At 35.1% G+C, this 24,348-nt stretch overlaps 3 protein-coding genes across 3 annotated transcripts in view; 1 reads left to right on the top strand and 2 right to left on the bottom strand.

The window, feature by feature from the left end:
* Window positions 1–581: 581 nt before the first annotated feature.
* On the bottom strand, window positions 582–7,440 carry LOC123546692 (E3 ubiquitin-protein ligase TRIM34-like). Its single transcript, XM_053551002.1, has 11 exons — window positions 7,330–7,440; window positions 6,642–6,780; window positions 5,819–6,141; window positions 5,469–5,564; window positions 4,420–4,650; window positions 3,746–3,780; window positions 3,151–3,315; window positions 2,323–2,458; window positions 1,532–1,657; window positions 1,238–1,339; window positions 582–932 (listed from the first exon to the last, which is right to left on the bottom strand). The coding sequence occupies exons 2-11, from the start codon at window positions 6,769–6,771 to the stop codon at window positions 639–641; spliced, it is 1,638 nt and encodes a 545-aa protein (XP_053406977.1). The 5' UTR covers window positions 6,772–6,780; window positions 7,330–7,440; the 3' UTR covers window positions 582–638.
* A 321-nt stretch (window positions 7,441–7,761) lies between these two features.
* LOC123546691 (uncharacterized) lies at window positions 7,762–11,280 on the top strand. Its single transcript, XM_045333166.2, has 3 exons — window positions 7,762–8,764; window positions 9,097–9,199; window positions 9,977–11,280. Exons 1-3 carry the CDS (start codon window positions 8,402–8,404, stop codon window positions 10,858–10,860), a joined length of 1,350 nt encoding a protein of 449 aa, XP_045189101.2. The 5' UTR covers window positions 7,762–8,401; the 3' UTR covers window positions 10,861–11,280.
* A 2,130-nt stretch (window positions 11,281–13,410) lies between these two features.
* LOC123546690 (uncharacterized) overlaps window positions 13,411–24,348 on the bottom strand; it is a 65,757-nt gene continuing 54,819 nt past the window's right edge. Inside the window, exon 15 of the mRNA XM_053550452.1 lies at window positions 13,411–23,979. Coding sequence (XP_053406427.1) covers window positions 23,697–23,979 — 283 coding nt within the window. The 3' untranslated portion in view covers window positions 13,411–23,696. The remainder of the gene's footprint in view (window positions 23,980–24,348) is intronic.

Raw genomic sequence — 24,348 nt, 5'->3', positions numbered from 1 at the left:
ACAAACAGTGTAACTAATAATGTATCTTAGTAATGGGCATTGTTCCAGCTAAAATATAGAATAACTTGTATATCTGATAGTGTGATCGAACTGATATTTACTGGTAAAGCAGTACCGCAGATTTCCTATGCAACATGATAATAAATTTCTTAAGTAGATCTCGTGGAAAGTAAACGGAATTAATTCTGTTAAAAAGCAAGTGATTCAATTTTAATCTTGAAGTCTTGTTTTTCCATAAGACAATAAGGAAAAGCTTATAAACTATATAATGCTACGGGAGTCTTATCCTAAATAAGGTTTTGAGCCGCTGAGTTTTGACCAATTTAGTTCCCTAAAATCTTAGCCATTGGAAAAGCTAAATCTTTAACATATTTTTGTATGATTTGCATCACCAGCTGTGGACGAATTCAATGTATTAGTATAAAATACAAAGCCCTTGCAGCATTGTTGATATTATTGAAGAATGTCTGCAACACCTTTTGTCATAATATCTCACTAAGACAAGGCGCAAAATAGTTTTTGTACACGACAGTGGGCGTGGTACAAAAATAACCGATAAAAAAGAAACAGACATGAAGCTATGAAATTTCAATTCTCTTCATTTCTTTCTGTATATTGTAAACAAACCAAATATTATCTTATCCGGGTATAAACACAGTACCCTTCGCCAACAGCGGTCCGCCTTTATACAAGTACAGCGGAGGCCAGGCAATTGTTTTTGTTTTGCGTCCTCTTCTCTTTACAAATTTATAAGCGTCTTTATCAAGTTCATTGATGTCATTCTTTTCTGTCTTTTTGATCTCAACGTGAAAAGGTGGATCTTGCAGTCTAATTGCAAATGAAAGCTCGAAACATTTGTTGGCATATACAGACAGCTGCCGGTGGCTCCCGCTTGACGACGGAACTGAGAGAGGAGGTAAGTCTTGTTGAATCTGAAAGCAAAACAAAGTAGTTTTAATAAAATATTGTAAAAGAAATATTGTTAACTCTTGTTAACATTAACAGTTGTATACCAATATCAAAGTAATGACTATTGCAACTTTTTCATCTTGTTATCATTATCATTACTAGTATCACAGTAGTCATTTGATAGCATGCCTTGAATACAGACAAAATAGTCCAGTAAATCCTAAACATTTTAGCTTCTCCTATATTACATTCTCATCCATCAGTGTTTTTACACAACCCCTTGGTAGATCTTTGAATTCCTTTAGTATTAACATCAAATGAAAATTACCATGTAACTTATATCCTCCATGAAGTCAGGGGCGTGTTTAGCTCTTAGTTTCCTTATACCTTCTTTAATACTGCAAAATGATGTGGACTCTGCTGCTTCCGACTGGAACAAAGAAAAGGACAGTTTTTGTACACATACAGAACAAATCACATCATTTTCACAACTGGATACTTTAAAAATGTTGCGGCCCTTTTTTATTTCTACTCTTTACTTGTGTTTCATTACATTTGTATGTACGCCAGTAAGAAGAAAAACGAATGCAGATGTCCAAAATAACAAGCTACAGTAACTAACCTCAACATTATTAAAACCATGAATGTTGAATTCCCCAACTTGCACGTCTATATCCGGCTGTAGCATATGGTACGTTAAACTCTCTAGATGGGTCTCCGAGCATAACTCCGCATGTCTGTAAGAATCCTGTGACAAAAAGTACTTCTCTTGTTTGATTCGACAAATCCTTGACAAGATTATACGTAAATTTCTTCTTCATTTTGCATGAACAAGATCGTGTTTTATAGACGATCAGATCTGTTATATTTGATATGCAATATAAAATATACATCGTCTTACAGGTCTACAGCGATGACAGTAGGAACATTTTACATTCTCTAATTTTCATAGGAAATCCCTGCATAAATTCTGCTAAATGAATATTCATAAAAATCAAAATATGTACATGGCTATTCAACAGTTCAAACGAACCAATTTCGATGTTTTATAAACCAAGATGAATGGAAACTACTCCACGAAATCGTTTTATAACAAAATTTGAAATTTGAAGTTCCCATTACCAACACTTGTTTCATATTCAAAAAAAAAAAGATATTAACGGAAAACGTTTTAACGGAACATGTAAAAAACAATAGTTACATTCATTTATAATTTTGTGTTAGCTGTACAGGTGCAAATCATAAGAACTGGCAGTGGGCTTTGCACGTTTATGTTTTATATTATATGTCGGAGAGTTAACCATGATACAACGAAATGCCTGTCATAAATGACATGTGTGTCTGTCCAAGTATTTTAAAGACCAAACCCTTAATTTTTAGACAAGTTTGTTTTATGGATAGCTGGGGACTTACCGTAAGAATATTAAACAGTTGTATGACAACTTCGTCTTTGTTTTTTGAGCTGGATTCGAGGTAAGCATTCTTCCATTCTTTCTCGTACAATTGTGTGAACTTGTCTGACAAGTGTTTCGGTGAGTATGCATCAGAGCTGTAAGACATCAATGGTCATGGTACAAACACATTTCTAATTATAAAAAAAAAATGTTTCCGTTAAATACAATGGTTCAAATATACAGACATTTTCGACTATTTTCCCCGAGTCTGTGAACACTAACATCCACTTCCCATCTTTTTTGGTGCTTAAGGAAGACCCCACGAATCCCTTCGGTAATTAATGCAGGCACCATAGGGAACATGGAGAGAGAACAACCAACTAGTAAGTAAGTTGAATGACTTCCTTATATGAAGATTTCGATTCACGGCCAGTGGTGAAGAGAACCTGGTAAATATTAAATATACAAATTATTACGGAAGCACACAATCGCTTAATACAAAAAGTGTTGGGTTTTTTTTTTTTTTTTTTTTTTTTTTTTGTTGCTTTTTTTCTGGTGGGGGCGGGGGGGGGGGGGGCTAAGTCAAAAGGATACAGTTTAGACAATAAAGCGATTGTCCAGTTTTCAAACGGTGGAGGAATCCTTAGGCATTATTTCAGAACGGAGAACCACTGAGCTCCGGGGACACCTTTCTCACGCGAATGAACTCTAAACAAAATTAACAGTGAAAAAGGGGCAAGTAATTTGAAATCAGCAACGTTAACCACTAGGCCGGTATGCCCAAAAATACATAAGGCATGTACGTATTTGTAATAAAAGGACATATAATAAACACAACAAAATTTACTCTGCTTCCCATATCAGATGAGCGCTGTTTATTGCAGATTCGAGCGCAGCACCATCTAGTTGCAAGGTACAGTCTAGAAAACAGCGAGTCCTTGGGCTGCGTAAGGTGTCACAGGTGGCTGATAACGAAGATTCGCTACCTGAGGACGACCTTGAAGTGCTCACACTGAAAATATACATGAAATAAATAAGCCATATATATTTTGGTAGGTTTACGCTTTTATTTTCTCCATGAGGTAGACAAAGCGTAATATTATACCGAGCAAATACTTTACAAGAATATAGAGAATATATACAAATTAAATCATTATGCATGTAACAACAATCGGGTCACGTTACGAAGTTATTTAATAAGTTTATTCGCACTAAACTTGAACGAAATTAACACTGAAATTTCTACTTTGTCCTGAAAGTTTCATAAAATATAGAGTAAAAGTTATAATCCAAAAGAAATATATTGGCTAAAGTGCCTAAAATTAACATTATCAGTAATATAAATTTGATTTGAAAAATTAAAAAGTTCCTAGCATAATGTATAATTATTAAAGATATATACACAGTTGTGGTTGGTCTACCGAGAAAAGAAATAACAATACCATTTTGCCTTCTTATCCTTGAACCTTGAGGACTCCTGAAATGAAACAATAACGAATATGTCTGCACGATTTTTGAGCAATTAATTAATACTTTTCTTCCGTAGAGAGTTGCAGAGTAGGGGAGGGTGTCAGCTAATACCAAATAAAATCCTAGATGAAAAACTTCACAGGCTGAATAATGTTCCAGTAAATTTTCATCATTCTTTGAAATACGTGCGCACCTTTCAAAGCATATTTTGATCAAGTCAAGGTTATAACTTTGATCTTACCGAGTCTTACTGAGTGAAATCCTGAATGAAAACGACACATGCTGAATAATATTTTTATAATGACGAATCTCGGTCGAAAACTTTCCGAGAAACGCTAGACACAAATTTGTATGATCTTTGTGCATATTTTGACTAAGCGACTAACAATCCTTTAATGTTTAATAACTCTAGGTCAAATACTTTTTGAAATATGCTCGGCACAAATGTCGAATGGACGTAGGAAAACCGAAGTGCTGATCCCACCCCACACAAAGATGTTAACGTTTCTATCCGTTTGTCACTTCTCTAAACTAAATTATAAAAAAATTGATTTCAATTTTACGAGGAATTAAAATATTTTCTTCTTTTAACAGTATTTTCTAAATGCTAATACTTGTTAAAATTCAATAACTCAACGTATCTTACTTTCAATAATTTTAGTTTATCACGCTTCATGATCTCTGTCAGTTCTTTTAGCACCACTTTCAACTCGTCTTCCTTGCTGTCTATAGTATCAATGACTTGCTGTATCTTGTTCAACTCCTTCCTTTGTCGTGCCGCTATCTCAGCCAGTATCGAGTCTTTACTTTGTTGGATAAGACAGATATATTCATCGAACTGGACTTCTATCGATTCAATCTTCTTTTTGCAAAGGTCCTTGATAGAAAAATAAGATGTGAGAAATAAATCCCGCTGAAAGTCCATTAAAACATGATTTCCGGCACAAGTCTACACGACGGATCACCATTTTAAGTAATTAGCAATTTTAACCTTTTTAGTGTGTGGGTGCCTGTTTGTACGTAAGCACATCATGGATGTTGTATGTCAACATACCTGGCTATTTCCCAAAGCAGGTTAATTTTAAGCACGATATTGCACACGTATTGTATGGCTTGTCGGTCGATAGTCAAAATTATTGCTCAAGATCCGAAGAACCGAACCTAGTGACCGGCAAGCCATTCAATAAGTGTTCTATCATATGACACCAGAACAGATTTTCACAGATTTATTTTTATCATCTTAATTATAGCTCTGTATACATATGTTGAATACAGACTGGTCATGTGGCAAAAACTACGGACCGGCGCCTTATCTAAGGATTATATATTATGATCAAGCTTAATATTATGTGTTATGCCAAATAAGTGGACTTTGTTCAAAATTTCAATGACATCAGCGAAAATGAGTACACGTACAACTATTATTTTGTGAAAGGAAGACATTTTTATGTAAATAGTTTTATTTCACATATTAACTGCCTCTTTTAGAATATTTCTAAATTTCTCGTTCCCGAGACCTTTCCTTCTGTTAAGAAAAATATCATTTTCATCACAAGTTCATAGGATTTGTGAACAACAGATTATGGGACGTGATTTGCAGGATAACAAGGTCTGTTAATTTATACATTATGACAGACGATGCTGCTTTTGTGTCTTCCTTTTCCTGAAGAAGAAATAATTAACATTTACACGTACCTTAAGTTGCTCCATGTACTTGAATTCATCTTCTCTAGAATTACATAGAATTTTTCTTTCTTCTTCAAGTTCTTCTTTCTTTCTCTCCAAGGACCTCTGTATTTACAGTATACATATTGAATAGTTTATCGGTAAATGGCCAAACATATTGTCCGAAGTCCGAAAGACCAAATGCAAATGGTTTTGACAACTGACCGACAAGAAATTTAAATTAAAGTTTATAAGGATTGTCACAGTATTAACTCTAATTTCTTTACTCATTAGTCAAGTTGCATATAGATCGGTTATATAGCACTATGGACCGCTGATTTATCTAAGGAGTCATATAATAGTTGAAATTTGACACCTACCCGTTGCTTGTTGTAAACATCGTCCACAGATTCGATCGGATGTCCTCGGTGGTCACCGATAACACAGTCGATACAAACAACTTCCCAACATACACTGCAGAATGCACCAAGTTCCTTCTCGTGGTCTTCACAAATTTCTGTAAAGTTCTGGGATGTGCGGAGCAGTTGTTTGTTCGACACTGCCTGAGTACGAAACAAGTCCACCATCTTCTTCAGTAGACGGTTTCTAGGTAACGTGTCAAGGCCGCTTTCGTCAAGTTTCACTTCTTTGCGGCAAACTGGGCAGTCAAATATTACTGACGTCGACTTTCGTGTCACGTTTCCTGTGATATAAAATAATCCAACGATAAAGCTAATCGACAATATTTAAGATTTTACTTTCCTATGTCGGTATATATTAATTGAAAAGCTGATGACGATGATGATGATGATGATGATGAAGGCAACGCGGACGAAGACGACGACGATGATGGGGGTGGTTGTGGTGTTAATGGTGATGATAGAAATATCAATAATAATAATATCATTTGCGTGTTTGGGTACGGGTAGATACAAGCCTGAACTAAATGTTATTCATATCAAATATCAGTGCCTATTAGGCTATATACTACGGAAAAGAAAATCTAAGGTTCTTTGGAAGCATAGAAAATAAGAGTAGACACAGTTTGAAGCACCGGCGGCTTACGGGAACTCTATCATAGTAAAACTGAATGGTCTCCATGATCCCAAAGGACCAGAAAATATAACAACACAGTCAACATTAAAAGTCCCATAACTTGTTTTATGAAGGAAAGCCCCATTACATGTATAACGAATCTATCACCTTTTGTGATGCGCTCCTTTAGACATTTTCCACAGAATGAATGTGTGCAGGGTAACATTAAAGGATCATCAAATACGTCAGCACATATAGGGCAGTACAGCTCTTCTTCCAATTCTTCAGTTGTAGCCATTGTCCAGACCTTGTTGAAAACAAATGATATATTGAATTGTGAAACTATAGGCTTTGCAGGGTTCATATTTGAATGAAGAAAACTATCATCGAACGTTTCAGTTCAAATGGGTCGCAATTTTCTGTATACGCCAATTTCTTTCACGAGTCATAATTTGGAATAAAGAAATTAAAGCCCTTGCTAACGTGACAAAACGTAAAGAAAAAGTTTGTTTGTGTACGGGTTTAACGTCTTTTTCAACAATTTTTCAGTCATATAAACGACGGGTAAAGAAAAAGGATCCTAGTACCATTTCACAAACATTACATTTATAATCAATCTGGTATATAACTATTTTATCATAAATTTTTCAATAACATACATTCAATAAAAACAACTGTAATCGTTATACATGTACGATTATCAGCAAATGTTTACTGTTTGTATGTTCCATAGTTTAAAAATTATAAAAATTGCGAAAATGAAATATTGCACCACATACAGGTAGCCTGTAACCTGTGTGTTAGAATTGAAGTTTATGTGTAAAGATAATAATTTAACAAACAAAACATGACTTACTTTAATGGTTATCCAGGTTTTAAAACATATCGATCTTGTACATGTCTTATCATGAAACTACATACAACTCTTGTCCGACTGAAGCGAATTGCATTCTGCAGTTGTCGTTCTTGCGAAATACATAAATACAGTGATATACACATTTTATGATTAAAGTATAGTTTAAACAGAACTTATTGCTCACAATATTAACAAAAATATATGATAACAATTTTACAAACACAAATAAGCAAATTAAATTATCTGGATGGCTCGACTTGTTATCTCGAGGATACATAAGATACAATATCAAGCGCTCTAAAAACATTTTATTTGGTCATGCTCGATAGGAATCTTTCACTCGAGAAAATATGACCTGCGGTCGAGAATATGTCTAGCGCTCGAGAAAATATGCCGTGAGTGCGCGAGGAAATATGTCAAGTGCTCAAGAAAATACGTCAAGCGCCGAGGTAATATAAGGCAAAAAGTAAGTGTCCTAAACATTCCGCGATATGGAATTTCCACATAAACGATATATAACTGTATATCGCTTTTGTTTGTGTGGCATTGTTAGTTTGGTTAAACATTATGAGTTAACAAGCGTGACGTGCCTATTTTTTTCATAAGACAATGCATTTTATTTTAAAATGTCAACAGTATAACTTTAAATTAATCTTGTTATGATGTTTGGAATATTTTATGAAAACCACGAAAGACTCTGATAGCGATATTTTTAGTAACAAAAAAATATCAGATAAAAAACGAATGGACTGGTTAAAGAACATACTGGAACTGTAAAGTACTATGTTCTGTTTACTATTTAAAGTATACGGAATGAATGTCAGAGTCTACGGAAGTGTTTAGACTTTTAAAGTTATTTCATGGACTCAGAAACATGTAAATTAAAGTCAACTTATATACGAATACACTAACTTTATACAGCCGGCAATAAACAAATAAATGTACAAAGTGTGCTCAGTCCGGAAGTCGCTGGTTGATCGAGAAAACGCCATTTAACGGTGCAGCTGAAACTAAACTCAACAAGATTTCTTCGCATTTACTAGTAAGCAGTCATAGAATAGTACAAACTAAAATGACTCCGGCGGGTCGAATACGCGAGTCGATCAGTTCACTGAGGAGCCAATCAGCCTGGAGTCCCATGCCCGAGCACTTGTTGTTCCAACAGCTTGAAAACGACAAATCACCAACCCCCGTCACCACCGACGGCGAGAAGGAATGTGAGGAATGTGGAATGAAGTTTAAAACGGAGGCCATGCTAACGTACCATAAAATTGGTTTCTGTGTCGGTCCGCCGACAGAAATTCCACCGGTAGAAATTTCACCGAGGACACCTTTTCAGGTGGCTAATGAGTCAACAGCAATGTTAAATAACAGCACGAAACCGCAGTCAGAACTTGCTAGACATGATACAACAGCTAAACAACTGCACACACAGGTCAGCTACCGTCTAAATAAAGTTTGTCTTCTACCGTATGTGATATCTTTATTTTGGCAGTGGACTTTCTTTTTTCAAACAAAAACGCAAATTGAATGTTACATCTTATACATCCTCGTGTCATACACTAGTGATTTGTTTAAAGATAGTATATCATTTACCATTAATAAGGAATAAATTCAATTTTTCAAGCATTTCGTGAACGAATTTGACTAAATTGGTTAAATATCAATGTCCTTATTAGACAACAATAGACACTAAATCCTTCTACAAGTACCTGGCCATACATGTATTTCTCTATTGTTTTCTAACTGTTCTCTTTTGTTCATCAGAAGCAGAAAAGACTTGAATGGTGCACGTGTGCTAATGGGGCCGTTCCTCCGTCGGCGGTAAAAGTTGGATTCGATGACAGTGACAAGACATTTACATATATATGTAAGTTTTATATTTTTTAAAAATTTAAATATGATATAGGGGTACTCAGTTTAAAATTTAAGTGTATTAATTTCAGCAGAATTAGTTAGTACTAATCTAACATGGATGTCGCGATTTGATAAGCCACCTGTCTGTTTTATGGTGTTGGTTGGTTAATTTCATGTAACACCAACACAACCTAGGTCAAATCACATATTGCTACTTTCCGGATTTAACTGGAGGAAGAATAGAACAATCTTAAATCGGTTGAAAAGCTGGCGCAAGGGTAACTGTTTAGGCGGGGGCGAGGCTCTGCCGAATTACCGCAAAATGGTTACCGAGAGCCGGGTATTTTAATCCACACCTACAACTAGTGATAGCTTTTTTTTTGTATGACGTATTGTACAAATATTATAAGAAATGAAACAAAACGACTGCTTTTCTTTCAAGCACTGTTTGATAATAATTATAATAGCGTGTGATTTTATGCATTCATTCATAAACTACAGCACGCAAGTCATCTTTCACACCGGGTTGCAAGACGAGTTTTTCATCACCGGCAAGAACACGAGAAAACCTTGTCCGGTATGTAAGAACACCCGCTGTGTCCCGCTGGACATTAGTTCAGACAAGAGTGGCTGCCGAGCACACAAGAAACCACAGTACTTAGTAACAAGTGACTCAAACTGTGCGATTTAAAACAGCAAGCCATGGAGTCTTGTATGACAGTAAACGTATAGGAAACTTGTGTATTGTGATTTATGTGACCCTTTAAGCAATAGACCTATGTTTCTACAGGTGTCGCTCAGGTTGGCGATGAGGTAATCCCCGGTACCGTGCTACCCCCTAGAAAACATGCTACAGTAACCTTGAATGGCGAAGAGGTCAAGACTACAGAATACAGTGTCCTCACTGACCATGGAGGACAGGTATCATGGAAAAAATGTGACGTAATTGGAGGAATACCACGTGACGCTGTTAAGGGAGGGTACGATTCAAAAGGTTTGCAGTATTTTATTGCTAGAGGCAAAGCTCCGGACGGGAACTGGGTCGGCGGGAAGTATATTCCTGAAAAACAACAGTGCTACTTCGCCTGGGAAGGGACCGAATTCACGGGAAAAAGTTTTGAATTCCTTTGCAAAAACGATTCAAAACAATACTTCAGTAATATAAACACGGCCTTAAAGTCATCGAACGAATCTCCGATAGCCAAACCTGAGCAGACAGAAACTCCGGCAAAACTAACATCACAGGAAAAAACTCGTGATTTCAAAGAATTGCAACCATCACAAACACCGCTTTCACTAAATAAAGACGCACCAAACAATAGCGGTACACCGTCAAAATCAGATACAGATGTAATTGAACAAGACACAAGTAAACTGACTACTAAAACAACAAGACAAGGCACCGGAATCATAGACCAAGAAAAAGGTAAAACCACTAGAGCTAAAGAAATTACAAAGCCTGAGGTGATGACACAAGGCAAAACCAAAACGACTGCACCGAAAGAACATTCTAACTTGAGCACTGGTGGTATTACGAAAGAAAGAAATAAGGCGAGCAATCCAAGGGAGTTAACAAAGTCTGGCACCGCCATAGTTTCACAAAACAAAGGTAAAGCAAACAATAGCAGATCGAATACCGGAATACGGCCAAACAGCAAAAACTTGCAGTTTTGAAAATTCAGTGTGCACCGAACATTATATACTGTATTTTTCTGACAAAATTACGGATATAGGACATTTGTTGGTTTTGGTGTATAATCTAGTTTTCAGCGGGTAGACACTAGATCCTTACATTATTGATGCGACCTGCATACGCGTTAGATCAGTAAAAACTTATATTCTTATCACAATAAAGTTTTAAAATCAAATGGAGTAACATGGCTTTCGCTTCAAGATAAATACATGTACTTAAATTATAACAAATTAAGGAGAATACACGTTCAGTGTAATAGCTGGGTCTGACGATTTCTTGTAAACTGAAACCTGTTCTTAAAACCCCGTAAAACGGTACAGTCAATTTTCAAGAGATCTAAAATTAAATATATCTACCTTGGACATTTGCTATAGTTCATTTTTCCATTAAACTGAGTGTAAAACTTTGAGATGTTTTTGTAGAAAAGCACATGTCTCCCCAAAAGCATAGTAGTAATAGGCAAGAATGCAATAGGAGACAGGATTCGTAGTAAAATAGACACTGATGGTTGGCTTAGTGACTGAAATGCACAAATGTTCTGGTCCCTGTGACCTTGACCTTTGATCGAGTGACCCTAAAATCAACAGGGGTCATCTACTCTGCATGTCCATTCAACCTATAAAGTTATAAGTGTTTCTAAAGTTATTGATCAAAAACTATTTTCCATGTTCAGGCACTTGTGACCTAGACCTTTGATCAAGTGACGGCCAAAAATCAATAGCGGTCATCTACTCCATAACCCCGATCACCCTATGAAGTTTGAAGGTTCTATATCAAATGGTTCTCCAGTTGTTGATCGGAAATGAATTGTGACGGAAAGGGCAAAAACAACTGGGGGAGACATAAATATTCTTTGGGCTTTGTAACATCGTCAATGTACAACGCTCTAGTATAAGTATTAGGACCAAAATTGTGACAATTTTGCGTTTCAAATGAATTCTTAAAATCTCATAAAGATTCATGAAATGTGCTTAGTTTTTAGTCTGTTTCATCCGCTTAATCTGTACCTCGTTTTTGTTCGTGAATTGCGACTTTATTTTGCAAGATCCAGATGTAAACTATACATTACTCTGAAAGGAGTACGATCTTTTTGAATTTTCGAACTATCTTCACAATTGTGTAAATTTCACCTCCAAAAACATATTTTCCCATTGTAAAAATCAGACAAGATCATGATTTCGACATATTTTTTCGCACAGGTCTATTGCTTTTATGCTAACTAAGATTGTTAAAGTTTTATAACAATTCATTCGCATTGAACTTTTAAAAAACTTTCGGTCGGACTTTTTACTAAATAAAATAACCCACCGAAGTTGTTTTATGGCAAATTCAAAACTGTTCTAAATAACAAATTAGCACACATTGGGTCGGACGATAAGTCTAGAACTGTTATCGACCAGTCCTACGAATTGTCTCAAACAAGAAAAAACTTTAAAATCGAAGCTGTGTTTCAGACATAGAGCTTCAAGACAGCAGGGACGATAACGAGATGATATATACGGATTCCCCAGACCTGGCAGACAGTATGGAATTTAGACCCTTTAAAATTTTGACAACAAAACTACAACCCGAGGTGTCATGAAGACTGAACTAAAGCTGCAAAAGACACATGGCAGTCACACAAGCTCATCTTGATCTTTAAAAGGATAATAATGTTGTTAGTTCCCCAGGATAGGTGCATTTATTTCTGGCACGTTTTACATTTCTGCCTGACAGACACTTGGCTTAATTATTCTGTTATTTGGATAAATGACGTAGTCATGATTTGTGGTGTACCAGATGTGCAGAACAATTTCTCAGTGCCATGTACAGCTGAAATCACGCAGAAGATCCAAGACTAATGCCAAGCATTTTTTTAATCTTAAGGGATGTGGCCTTCAAAGCTTACATAGGAAAATCAATTCATACACCGTAACTGTATGTCCAATTTCAAAGCAAACTCCAGATTTTCTTCTGATATTGTTACTTCAAACTGTTGAGAAATACCAGATAAGGTGTATACTGAATCACTCAGAAATGTGTTCCTTTTGTGTAAAATAACGATAGCCGAATATTTCGTGTTACAGATCACAAGGAGTTTATAACTAGTCTATTCTAATTCTACCCGAGTTGTTTTCCTATTAAACAAAGAAGACTGAAAATTGTGTGTTATTATGCAACTTTTCAGTTTGTACATCACAGTTACTACGTCATAGCATTAAATGTCAAAGCAGCATGCTGAAAAGGAAACCCACATAGGTAAATATTTGGTGGATTTTGTCAAAGATGTACATTACAATCCTTGAGAATGTGTTAGAATCGAAATAATATATGTATAAAATCGTTGTTGGTCATTGAGATGTGTATTAATACATGACTAAAGCTGCATCCTCATGTTACAATTCCTTCGTTCCTGAATTCCAAACATGATTTTATTTAATGACAAATCACTGTTTGGGAAGTACTATTTCTAAAGTACTCAACACATTGTTTATTAATAAAGTCATTTACTGTGTTGGACTAAAGGGACATAAAAACCACAAAACAACAAACAAGTTTCTGAGAAAATGTAATTTTCCTACAACCAAAGTCAACACTATAAAATACTGCTGGCTGTAGTAAAATAACTTTTCCATCAATGCGTTTCAAACTTTACAGTAAAAACTTGCATTAAAATAAATATTTACATCTGTACACAGAGCAAACTTCTCTCGCACATTTTTGCTGTCTTTTTTATCAGATGCACATCAATATCAACAACACATGAAAAATATACTAATACTAAATTGGATAGGAAAAACTGCTGTGGACTTGTCAGCATCTCAAAATGTGTTTATACCAGTCAGGAAATTGTATTTTGAGTGCAGAATATACTCAATTTCAATACCTTGATAAAATCTAACATATGAAAGCTTGTTTTCACATAGGCAGGCATATACCCCCATCTCTCTCTCTTTTAAAACTTGAATAACAATGTTCAGTAACTAAGAAATATGTACCTAAGGCCTCAACAAATTAAAGCTTGTTTTCACACAGGCAAGCATATTACCCCAACTCTCTCTTTTATAACTTGAATATCAATGTTCAGTAACTGCGAAGCCTCAACAAATTAAAATAGTTGTGCATCAGATTTGCCACTTGTATTTTTTTTCAAAAACATGCAAGAACTTTTTTCATGTTTTTTATATTTTCGCTGGCTGGTAAAATGTGTTGGCGTGCTACTTTTTATTGATGTGTACAAATGATCAAAACTCTAGCTTCAATTGCCTTAAAATGGATTTAAATCATAATAAAAATACACTACAAACACACATCTATAATAAATATATCATGATATGCATGTGTATTTGCATACAGTTCCTTCCCCTTTTGCAGTTTACATCATTTTCAAGCCGGGGTGCTTCTGACCAAGTTTGGTGATGATCAATCAAGCAGTTTATGAGAAGGAATCATTAAAAGGGTCATATATTGATATATTTTAATCTCTGGCATCCCACCAAGTTCAGTAAAACTTCATCTTTATTTGAGCCGTGCCATGAGAAAATCAACATAATGGCATCCGCGCAGTCTGGTCAGGATCGATGCTGTTCGCTAACATTTTTTCTAATTCCAATAGGCTTTGAAAGCGAACAGCATGGATCCTGACCAGACTGCGCAGATTCGCAGGCTGGCCTGGATCCATGCTGGTCGCAAACCCACTATGTTGGTTTTCTCATGGCACGGCTCATTTTATAACAAGAGTTATTTGTGATAACCTGACAAGTCCACTGGCATATTCCTATACATATAACAATAATCATAAAGAGTAAGAAAATACTATCATGTGATAAAGTGCATTTTGGACATACAGTTTTAACAGCTGCAATGAAATTAACACAAAAACGTAAACGTCCAGTTAATTCAAACTTGATGAGACAAATGTTAAACCTAGCCCAATGTAATGTCATTATTAACTAGAACTGTGTCCATTGAACACCGATGCCCCCACATACTGTGCCATTCTCTAAATAGCAAAGATTTTAGTACAGACCATCTTCACATGAAGGGTGTTCGACTAAAAGTTTGAAGCAAATTGTATTCAGATAAGGTTCTGCATCTGAGCAACTTTGAACCCATTCCTTAAAAATGTGTATGAGCAATTGATTAAACCAAATTTCTTCACTATGGACTATATTGTTAAATTAAGAAAGGGCCATAATTCTAGAAATAAATAGCCACAGAAAAAAGTCTATTATTTATGGTCATCTTCACATGAAGGTACTTCATTTGTGAAACTTTCAAGCATATCTTTTCAGCACTGTTTGACGAGTTGGACACACAAGATTTTTCTTTCTATTTTATATAGCAAAACTATCAAAGGGCCATAACTGTGGTAAACATAGTCATCTACACATCAAGCTTGTTCATCTGTGAAAGTTTGAAGCAAGTCAGTTTAATAGTGTTGGAGGAGTTGGACACACAAGATTTTTCTCTATATTCTATATGTAAAACTATCTAAGGGCCATAACTGAGGTAAAAATAGTCACAGAAAATATTCCTTCCTTTGTGGTCATCTGCACATCAAGGTTGTTTATCTGTGAAAGACTGAAGCAAACCAGGCTAATTGTGTGGGAGGAGTTGGAAACACAAGATTTTGGGACATACAGATGGACATACGGACAGCTGCATCGCTATATACACCCCACAGAAACACATAAATGTGGGGACATAAAAAATTGTTTAAAAAAACAACAAGCAGCAGCACAGATCTTATTGCTATGAAAGGATAGAAAGCTACAACAAGAGCACCACCTGCAGGTGCCAACACTCGTCTTTAAGTGCTTTACATAAGACAACATGCAAGAAAAGAGTTATGGTTCTTGGCCTTCTTATCTATTTATGACAAGAGAATGTATGAAGTAACAAGTTATAGTTTCCAAGAAAAGTGGACATAAACAAAAAAAAATCAAGAAATTATCTAAGTTTTAATGTGCCATAACTCTGACAAGTTTGAAAATGTCAAAATAATTGCTCCTGCAGTATTAAGTAAAGAGGACCTAATAAAAAAATTTCACCAAGTAAAATTCAAACTTTCAAAGTACAAAAAGGGCCATAATTCTGACAAAATGCAAGCGAGAGTTATAGTTCTTGTCCAAAATACTCATCTAATGATGAAAAACAAGACTTAGTGTGTAGTTTCAAAGCTACTGCTCTTGTAGTATTCAAGAAAACAAAGCTAAATAAAAAATTTTATTTAGGAAAGTACAAAAAAGGACAAAGGTTGTGAATTATTGTTACTGGCCTACCTAGTCACCTAATGATGACCAGTATTCTTAGTTTCAAAAGTATAGCTCTTATACTTTATGAAAAATTGTGGACCCAAACAAAAATCTTACCAAATGACGAGCAAGTGACTACATCAACTCACAGATTTTTTACAAAATCAAGAGCAAAATGTATTTGTTTACAAAGGCAGGTAGAAGATTATGGCTGACATCCTAATAAAATCCTAGGGTGACCCTGCAGGCATTATTCTAAATACTGGCAAGTATGGGAATACAACCACTGACCGCTTTCGCTAACAAGTTGCAACTTTAGCAACAAAAAATATGTGAATATTGAAGTTTAAGAGAACTATGAAATTTGTGTCAAACAAAAGCAATGCCACATGGTAAAGCCAGAAGTAGAAAGCAGTATGTATGACTTTGAATGATAATCTGATCTGCAACAAAAAATTGGCATAACCCGAAGTACACGACAATTTAGAAGACAATTACACACTTGCATCGTCTATTAGTGATGAGAAACATTACATGTTTTATATCTGAGCAGAAAGATTTGCTTTGGTGGTTCAATACATACAGTATCTACAGTTCAAATAAATCATCTGTCAGTGATCAATGTGTAAAACACAAGATGAAAAAGGAAATATACATTTCAAACAAGTAAAATATACACCAATGTTGGACCCTTACATAGATAACAAATCTACACTTGTTTGTCATTGCAAAACATTCAAAATATGAGGCTTCCATGGGAAATCCAACATAGTGGCTTTGCAACCAGCATGGATCCAGACCAGCCTGCGCATCCACGCAGACTGGTCAGGATCCATGCTGTTTGCTTTCAAAGCCTATTGCAATTAGGGAAACTGTTAGCGAACAGCACGGATCCTGACTGCGCAGGCTGGTCTGGATCCATGCTGGTCGCAATGCCACTATGTTGGTTTTCTCATGGCGTGGCTCATATGAATATTTTTTGAGAATCTTCTCAAATACTGCTAAGTATTACTTTAGCACATTTTTTGTACAGAAATACATGGAAAGATAAAAATTATCATCCCATTTCTAACATACAAGACCTGTGAAATCAAAGTGTTTACTCTCTTTTAGCACATTTCACTGTTAAAGAACTGCTTACTTTCAAAACAAAGCCTATAGTTCAATTACTATTTGGATATTTCAATATAAATATATATATCTATATATAAAGTACATTTTAGTTGTATTTCATCAAGGTACTATTAGTTATTTTGGTTAAAGCAGTTCCCAGCAACAACAAATCCAACCACTTGACTGTGTTATAGCCAAAACACTATTAAAATATTGGCACAAAAAAGGCTGTAAGGATAGTTTTTCTCACTCAACTAAAAGTAACATTACTGCTGCTTTTTGTTTTGACAGTCTGTAAGTAACTGCCTCCAATTTGTTGTTGTTTTTTCTTTTGAAAAACTGACAGCTAAAACATTAAGAAATCAAGTGGATAAAAATGTTCTTGTCTTACTATATCTCTTTCTATATAAATAACCCAGGCAGCATGAACTTTTTTTGTAAAACTATAAAATAGCACAAAATTAATAACACAGACAATTTCTAATCCATCAACCTTACCAAAAAATATCTCATACTCGCAAATAAAACCTAACCCCTGTAACCTCACAAATATGCATGAAAAATGGAGATTTTTTATGTATAAATCCAGCACTTCAGAGCAATTTAGTTACGCCAAAGGCATATCTTAAAATCTAACAATTTAGATACATACAGCATAAAAGAAAATGGAGCAACTAGATGAATACTGCTATGATGGATATTGCTATAATTAGATTTTAAAAATAACATTTTTCTTCAAACAGCTGATAACTCTTGCACAACAGAAATTCTACAAAGTCTAAATTTTATTTGGGTAAATTGGAAGAAGATAAGTGTGCTATATACTATTCCACAGAATACACACTCCCATATTGAGGTCTGAATGGCAAAGTAACTTAACTTCTTTAGTAAATTTAAGTTAGGACAGTTTGCCATCAAAAAGACAGCATGCGATAATTTGCATTTTTTTTTTTACTTGCTTTTTGAGCAAAGGAATTTAGTTTTGCAAATATTTCCAATTTTACCAGATTCTAAATGTCTATTTATAAAAAAACATATCATCAAGGCATACATCACATTTCTAAAATGCTATATTGAGAACATAAGTGCAGCAGTTTGCATTATTTTGATTATTTGTCATCAATACTCGCAGAATCTGAAATAATCCAAAAATTTTACAAACTTAACAGTTAAAAAAAACGAACAAAAAGTATAAAATCTTCACAGAACTATCACATGCCAAGTTTTTATGTACTTTTATGTACTAAGTAACAATCTTCAAACTAAATGGGATGCGTGACATTACAATTACTCTTATCATATGCATTTGTTTTGTTTCCCATCTTGCACCTTTAAACAAAATATTATCCCCATCCATCGAATATACCAACAGAAACAGAGTACCACATACCAAGCAAGTATATTTCAAGCCCCTGAAAAGGCTTTATACAGACCATATGCTATAGAAAATGAATGGATGTAACCTGGTGTCATGGCAAAAAACGCGGGCTGTGGAACTACTATCTTTGGTTATGAGCTTAATGGAACAATGCTTTTCTTCATGCATGCACATATACATGTAACAAATTATCAAACCGGCTCTATTTAAACAATCATATTTTTCCTTTGTATTACAAAATGTATCGTGCAGTAAAAAATTAAACTGAGAAAACAGCTTTAACTAAAATAAATCTTATCAAAAGACAACAGATTTCAAGGCGGAAACCAGATAAGCCCCAGGTAAGGGAACTCAACATATCAAAACATTACTAAAGTCTATATTTTAATACTTGATTCTATTTTGAATTTATCACAATTCAACGCTTTAGGGTGTTGTATGAAAAACAGATTATAAAACAAACTTCTGTTTTATTGCAAGTTTGTATATAAAAACACTGCCTTACTGTAAACCATAAATGAGCCGCGCCATGAGAAAACCAACACAGTGCGTTTGCGACCAGCACGGATTCAGACCAGCCTGCGCATCCATGCAATCTAGTCAGTATCCATGCTGTTCGCTTTCAAAGCCTACAACAATTAGAGAAACGGTAAGCGAACAGCATGGATCCTGATCAGACTGCACGGATGCGCAGGCTGGTCTGGCTGCGCATCCGCTGGTCTGGATCTTACTGGTCGCAAACACACTATGTTGGTTTTTTCATGGTGAGGCTCCAATCATTTGAAGAACAAGCAAAAATTTCAAAGCAGATTATTCTAAATGTTTACACTGGTACTATGCACATATCAATATAAAGACATAAATTTTGTTTAAAAAAGATAATAAAATCAATATCGAAACATGGCAAGAGCATTAACTGTTAGGTCAGTATGTATTATCTACATTTCTGTCACTAAACACTGGTAGTATATATTGTTGGGTTCTATTTTCAAAAAAAAAAAAAATAATTAAAAGGTTTGTGCGCTTCTTATTGACTGACACTAACTGGCTAACCTATCTATTTTTACAATCTATGTGTAGCGTTCAAAAGGAGATGATTTTAAGATGGTCTGTTTTTATTTCTTTATTCTTGTTCACTGACACAATGTAGATCATACCGTGGCTTGTCCAGCTAAGATCTCCAGGCATTGCTTCAGGCATAGATCCACTGACCTGTAAGCAAGCCGGATGGCTTCCTCACCCCCAGCAATACAGTGAAGGGCAAAGGATTCACAGTACGTGACGTAACCACTCAGCCACAGACATCCACCTTTATGTGATGGCACAAACTGCATATGACTGCGCAATACACGAAAAACGCTTAACTGTATGTGACAGCAAAATGCCAGAAATCAGTTAACTCAGATGTGATGCCACAATGTCAAATATCAGTTAACCTGGAGGTGTTGGCACAAAGCCAGAAAAATCAGCTAACCTGTAGTTGATGGCACAAAGCCAGAAATCAACTAACCTGTAAGTGATGGCACAAAGCCAAAAATCAGCTAACCTGTAGGTGATGGCACAATGCCAGAAATCAGCTAACCTGTAGGTGATGGCACAAAGCCAGAAATCAACTAACCTGTAAGTGATGGCACAAAGCCAAAAATCAGCTAACCTGTAGGTGATGGCACAATACTAGAAATCAGCTAACCCATAGGTGATGGCACAATGCCAGAAATGGAAGTAAGCAAAGAATACTACTGCAGAGGCTAGATTTATGTATTTTTGTAACATCCTATACATTCTCATTGATGATGATGTGAACAACTAACTGTTTTTTTTTTCCTCTTCTTTTCAGAGTGACAATATTTTGCCTTTAACTTATAAAAGTATGAAAAAAAAGAGCTTCAACCGGGATGAAAATGGCAGTTTATAGCAACTTGCTTCCAGATGTTTTTCATTATATCAAAAATTTTAAAAACAGAGCAACACCTTTAAATTATCGAAGGTCAAAAATGAAGATGACTTCAATTATTTGGGATCAACAGTTTAAGTCAAGCTTCAGTCAAACTACTTTATATCACAACTGTACCGCTATCAGCAAAAAGACAGAAAATTGCTTTTCACTATAGGCGTAGTGAGATCATTTCTGTTGTGAAGGATGGTCTACAGTAACTAATTCGAGATGCTTTTAACATTTACACACCAAACATGTCAATGGTGTCTATCCAAAAGCCCCGTAACTGCAAAATGGCAACTTTCTAGAAGATAAAATTCTATACACGCTGTTGAAGCAAGCACGAGTCCTTCGGAACAAAGGTTTTAAGAAATACTGGTAATTTAAAATTGTGTTTTTTTCGAAACAAGAGTTTCATATCATTAACTTTGGTTCTATGGCTTAAATGCACATACTGGATTTTTTATCTCACTTAACTGTATGCAAATCTTCTAAATTCAAAAATTCATGTGTTTATTAATGGTATTCAATATAATAAAACATAAATGACTGACTAAAATACACTGGGTTTTCAGGTTGCTCAAAACCCATAACTGCAAGAGTAGAGTTAAAACCCCATAAGCGAATAATCATTAAAGTAAAACGTACACAGGTTTTTTCCTTATTTCACATTTGTATTAAAACAATTCAACTGGCTACTGAGATGATGACTAGATAGAAATGACCAGGAAATTTTGAAGATTAGATAAAAAAATTTTCAGTTACAGGGTTTTGGGACAGCCTCGATATACTTAAAAGAATTCCCATTAATTTGCAAAGTGTTTTATCAAGTCACAACTACATGTTCTGCATAAATCTTTAAAGAACCTTGTTCTTTGAAACAAATAGTAAATAAAACTCAGCGAATCTTACTGTTTACACTATTTCATGAAAAAAGCTTTCTAAACAAAACAATCTTTACATCTGGAGGCAGGCCACCTTAAACACTATAAAAACAAGAGCTGTCCGTAAGACAGCCAAGCTCGACTATTCGAAATATTGACCCAGAAGCAGGAAAATATTACCCAAAAAAGTTAAATATCAAAAGAGTTTTAAGTTCAAAAGGGGGAATAATTTGACCAAAATGCATATCAGTTATGGGACTTGCTGCTATCAACTAGTTTTATAACCCCGAAGGCACATGAGAAGTTTCAATTCAATATCTGCATTAGTTTTGGAGATAGTAACTTGCATGTAAAACTTTAACCAGAATTTTCAAAGTCCAAAAGGGGGCATAATTTGCCCAAAATACATGCCAGAGTTTTGGGACTTGATCCAGTGAGGTTAGTAATTGATCTAGAAAAAGAAAAAATAAGTTTCAAATCTATATGCCTTTTAGTAATAGCTGTATGTACTTGCACGCAAAACTTCAACCAGAATTTTCTAAGTCCAAAAGGGGGCATAATTTGGCCAAAATGAAAGTCAGAGTTATGGGACTTGATCCTATCAACTAGTTTTATAACCCCGAAGACACATGTGAAGTTTCAAATCAATATCTGCATTATTTTGGAGATAATAACTTGCATGTAAAACTTTAACCAAAATTTTCTAAGTCTAAAAGGGGGCATAATTTGCTCAAAAAACATGTCAGAGTTATGGGACTTGACCCAGTGAGGTTGGTAATTGATCTAGAAAAAGAAAAAATAAGTTTTAAATCTATATGCCTTTTAGAAATAGTTGTATGTACTTGCACGCAAAACTTTAACCAGAATTTTCTAAGTCCAAAAGGGGGCATAATTTGGCCAAAATGAAAGTCAGAGTTATGGGACTTGCTGCTATCAACTAGTTTTATAACCCCGAAGACACATGTGAAGTTTCAAATCAATATCTGCATTAGTTTTGGAGATAGTAACTTGCATGTAAAACTTTAACCAAAATTTTCTAAGTCTAAAAGGGGGCATAATTTGCTCAAATAACATGTCAGAGTTATGGGACTTGACCCAGTGAGGTTGGTAATTGATCTAGAAAAAGAAAAAATAAGTTTTAAATCTATATGCCTTTTAGAAATAGTTGTATGTACTTGCACGCAAAACTTTAACCAGAATTTTCTAAGTCCAAAAGGGTGCATAATTTGGCCAAAATGAAAGTCAGAGTTACGGGACTTGCTGCTATCAACTAGTTTTATAACCCCGAAGACACATGTGAAGTTTCAAATCAATATCTGCATTAGTTTTGGAGATAGTAACTTGCATGTAAAACTTTAACCAAAATTTTCTAAGTCCAAAAGGGGGCATAATTTGCTCAAAATACATGTCAGAGTTATGGGACTTGACCCAGAGAGGTTGGTAATTGACCTAGAAAAAGAAGAAATAAGTTTCAAAGCTATATGCCTTTCACTGATGGCTGTATGTACTTGCATGCAAAAACTTAACCAAGGTGTGACGCCGACGCCGACGCCGACGCCGACGCCAGGGTGAGTAGAATAGCTAGACTATTCTTCGAATAGTCGAGCTAAAAATGAGATACAGATCCTTAATGTATGTCTACATAATCACATTCAACCTAATGCTGTTCAATCATCTACACAAAATTTGATGAATTAAGAATTAAGCTATAAGCATGTTGTAATGTCAAAATAATAGTTCATTCATGACAACCACCAGTTCTTGACATTAAAGGAACTTGTCTGCATATCTGAGGTTAAAATAAAGCTCACTGAAAATTGCAGGAACTTGTACTTTGTAAAATTGGCCAGTCATATAAATTAACATACGAAAAGTTGAAAAGTATCCACGTACAAGAACAGTGATTCAACAGGAAAAAAAAATGCCGAGACACTTGAACAAAATCGAGACTTTACATACTAATCCTGCATTTCACTTTGTTTTATATTTCATACTCATTTTATATCAAACTGTAAAATATGTTTTAATTTTTCACTACCAGTGGCTTTAAGGTTATGTTAAGTAACCTTCTGGACAAATGTAAGGAAAACTACTTTGAATGATTTAATAACCTCCTGTTTATCAGTTAATCCTTAATTTATCAAACACAACACAAATATTCCAATAACCGACACTTCAGAATTTTATTTCCAGAAGGTCAGTGCAAAACTGTCACATTTGCTAGTTTTATCCTTACACACGTTTTGCACAGACCCACTGAATTCCGGAGTTATTGGTCTCGTTGCCACGGTTTTCTATCCACTCCTTTATGTGCCGGTATATGTGAGTTCCGACATTTATCACCATATGTACATCCAGTTGTTCTCCAAAAATAGCACTCATTTCCATTAACTGGTCCAGACTGTTTTTGTGGGTTTCTCACAGCAGATCCTATAGTGATTGTCCCATTACTGGAATACACAAAAAACACATTCAATGTACTTATAACATACAACAATGCTTTTTTGGTTTTCATCATGCTGACTAAGAATACTGGTTTTTTATGATTTTTTTTTTACAATATTCTATTAATATTTTGTTTAAATTTTCTTTGTAATACTGTAAAACCATTAATACCCATGTAAGGCTCATTCTCTTGCCGATTTCCTAGTTGTGTCAATCCATAAAATAAATCCCAAGAAACGAATAAAATTCCCATCTATCTTATTTCTAAAAATTGAATTCTGAGAATTCATGTCCAGACAAAATAGCCATTTTTGGCCAAAGCCATCATTAATAGATATGAAATTCAATGCTTTAACTTCCTGAAGGGCATTACCTGACTTGAACTGAGAAAAGATAAATTCAGCAGAATGATGAAAAGAGTTCTTTCATGAAATTACTGAAAGAGATATAGATGCAAAGTGATCGAAAGAAACACT

The sequence above is a fragment of the Mercenaria mercenaria genome, chromosome 9, assembly GCF_021730395.1.
Source record: "Mercenaria mercenaria strain notata chromosome 9, MADL_Memer_1, whole genome shotgun sequence".
NCBI classification, from domain to species: domain Eukaryota; kingdom Metazoa; phylum Mollusca; class Bivalvia; order Venerida; family Veneridae; genus Mercenaria; species Mercenaria mercenaria.
The sequence above is the reverse complement of the archived record's forward strand: the minus strand, read 5'-3'. Positions and strand labels throughout refer to the sequence as shown.

Bases quoted from the DNA above. Each gene is read 5' to 3' on its own strand.
- LOC123546691 (XM_045333166.2), top strand. From the start codon at position 8,402: ATGACTCCGGCGGGTCGAATACGCGAGTCGATCAGTTCACTGAGGAGC. The intron at 8,765-9,096 runs GTCAGCTACCGT...TTTGTTCATCAG, and splicing joins CTAAACAACTGCACACACAG to AAGCAGAAAAGACTTGAATG. The intron at 9,200-9,976 runs GTAAGTTTTATA...ATGTTTCTACAG, and splicing joins CAAGACATTTACATATATAT to GTGTCGCTCAGGTTGGCGAT.
- LOC123546692 (XM_053551002.1), bottom strand. From the start codon at position 6,771: ATGGCTACAACTGAAGAATTGGAAGAAGAGCTGTACTGCCCTATATGT. The intron at 5,565-5,818 runs GTAGGTGTCAAA...CTGTAAATACAG, and splicing joins ATGTTTACAACAAGCAACGG to AGGTCCTTGGAGAGAAAGAA. The intron at 3,781-4,419 runs GTAAGATACGTT...GTTTCATTTCAG, and splicing joins ATAAACTAAAATTATTGAAA to GAGTCCTCAAGGTTCAAGGA.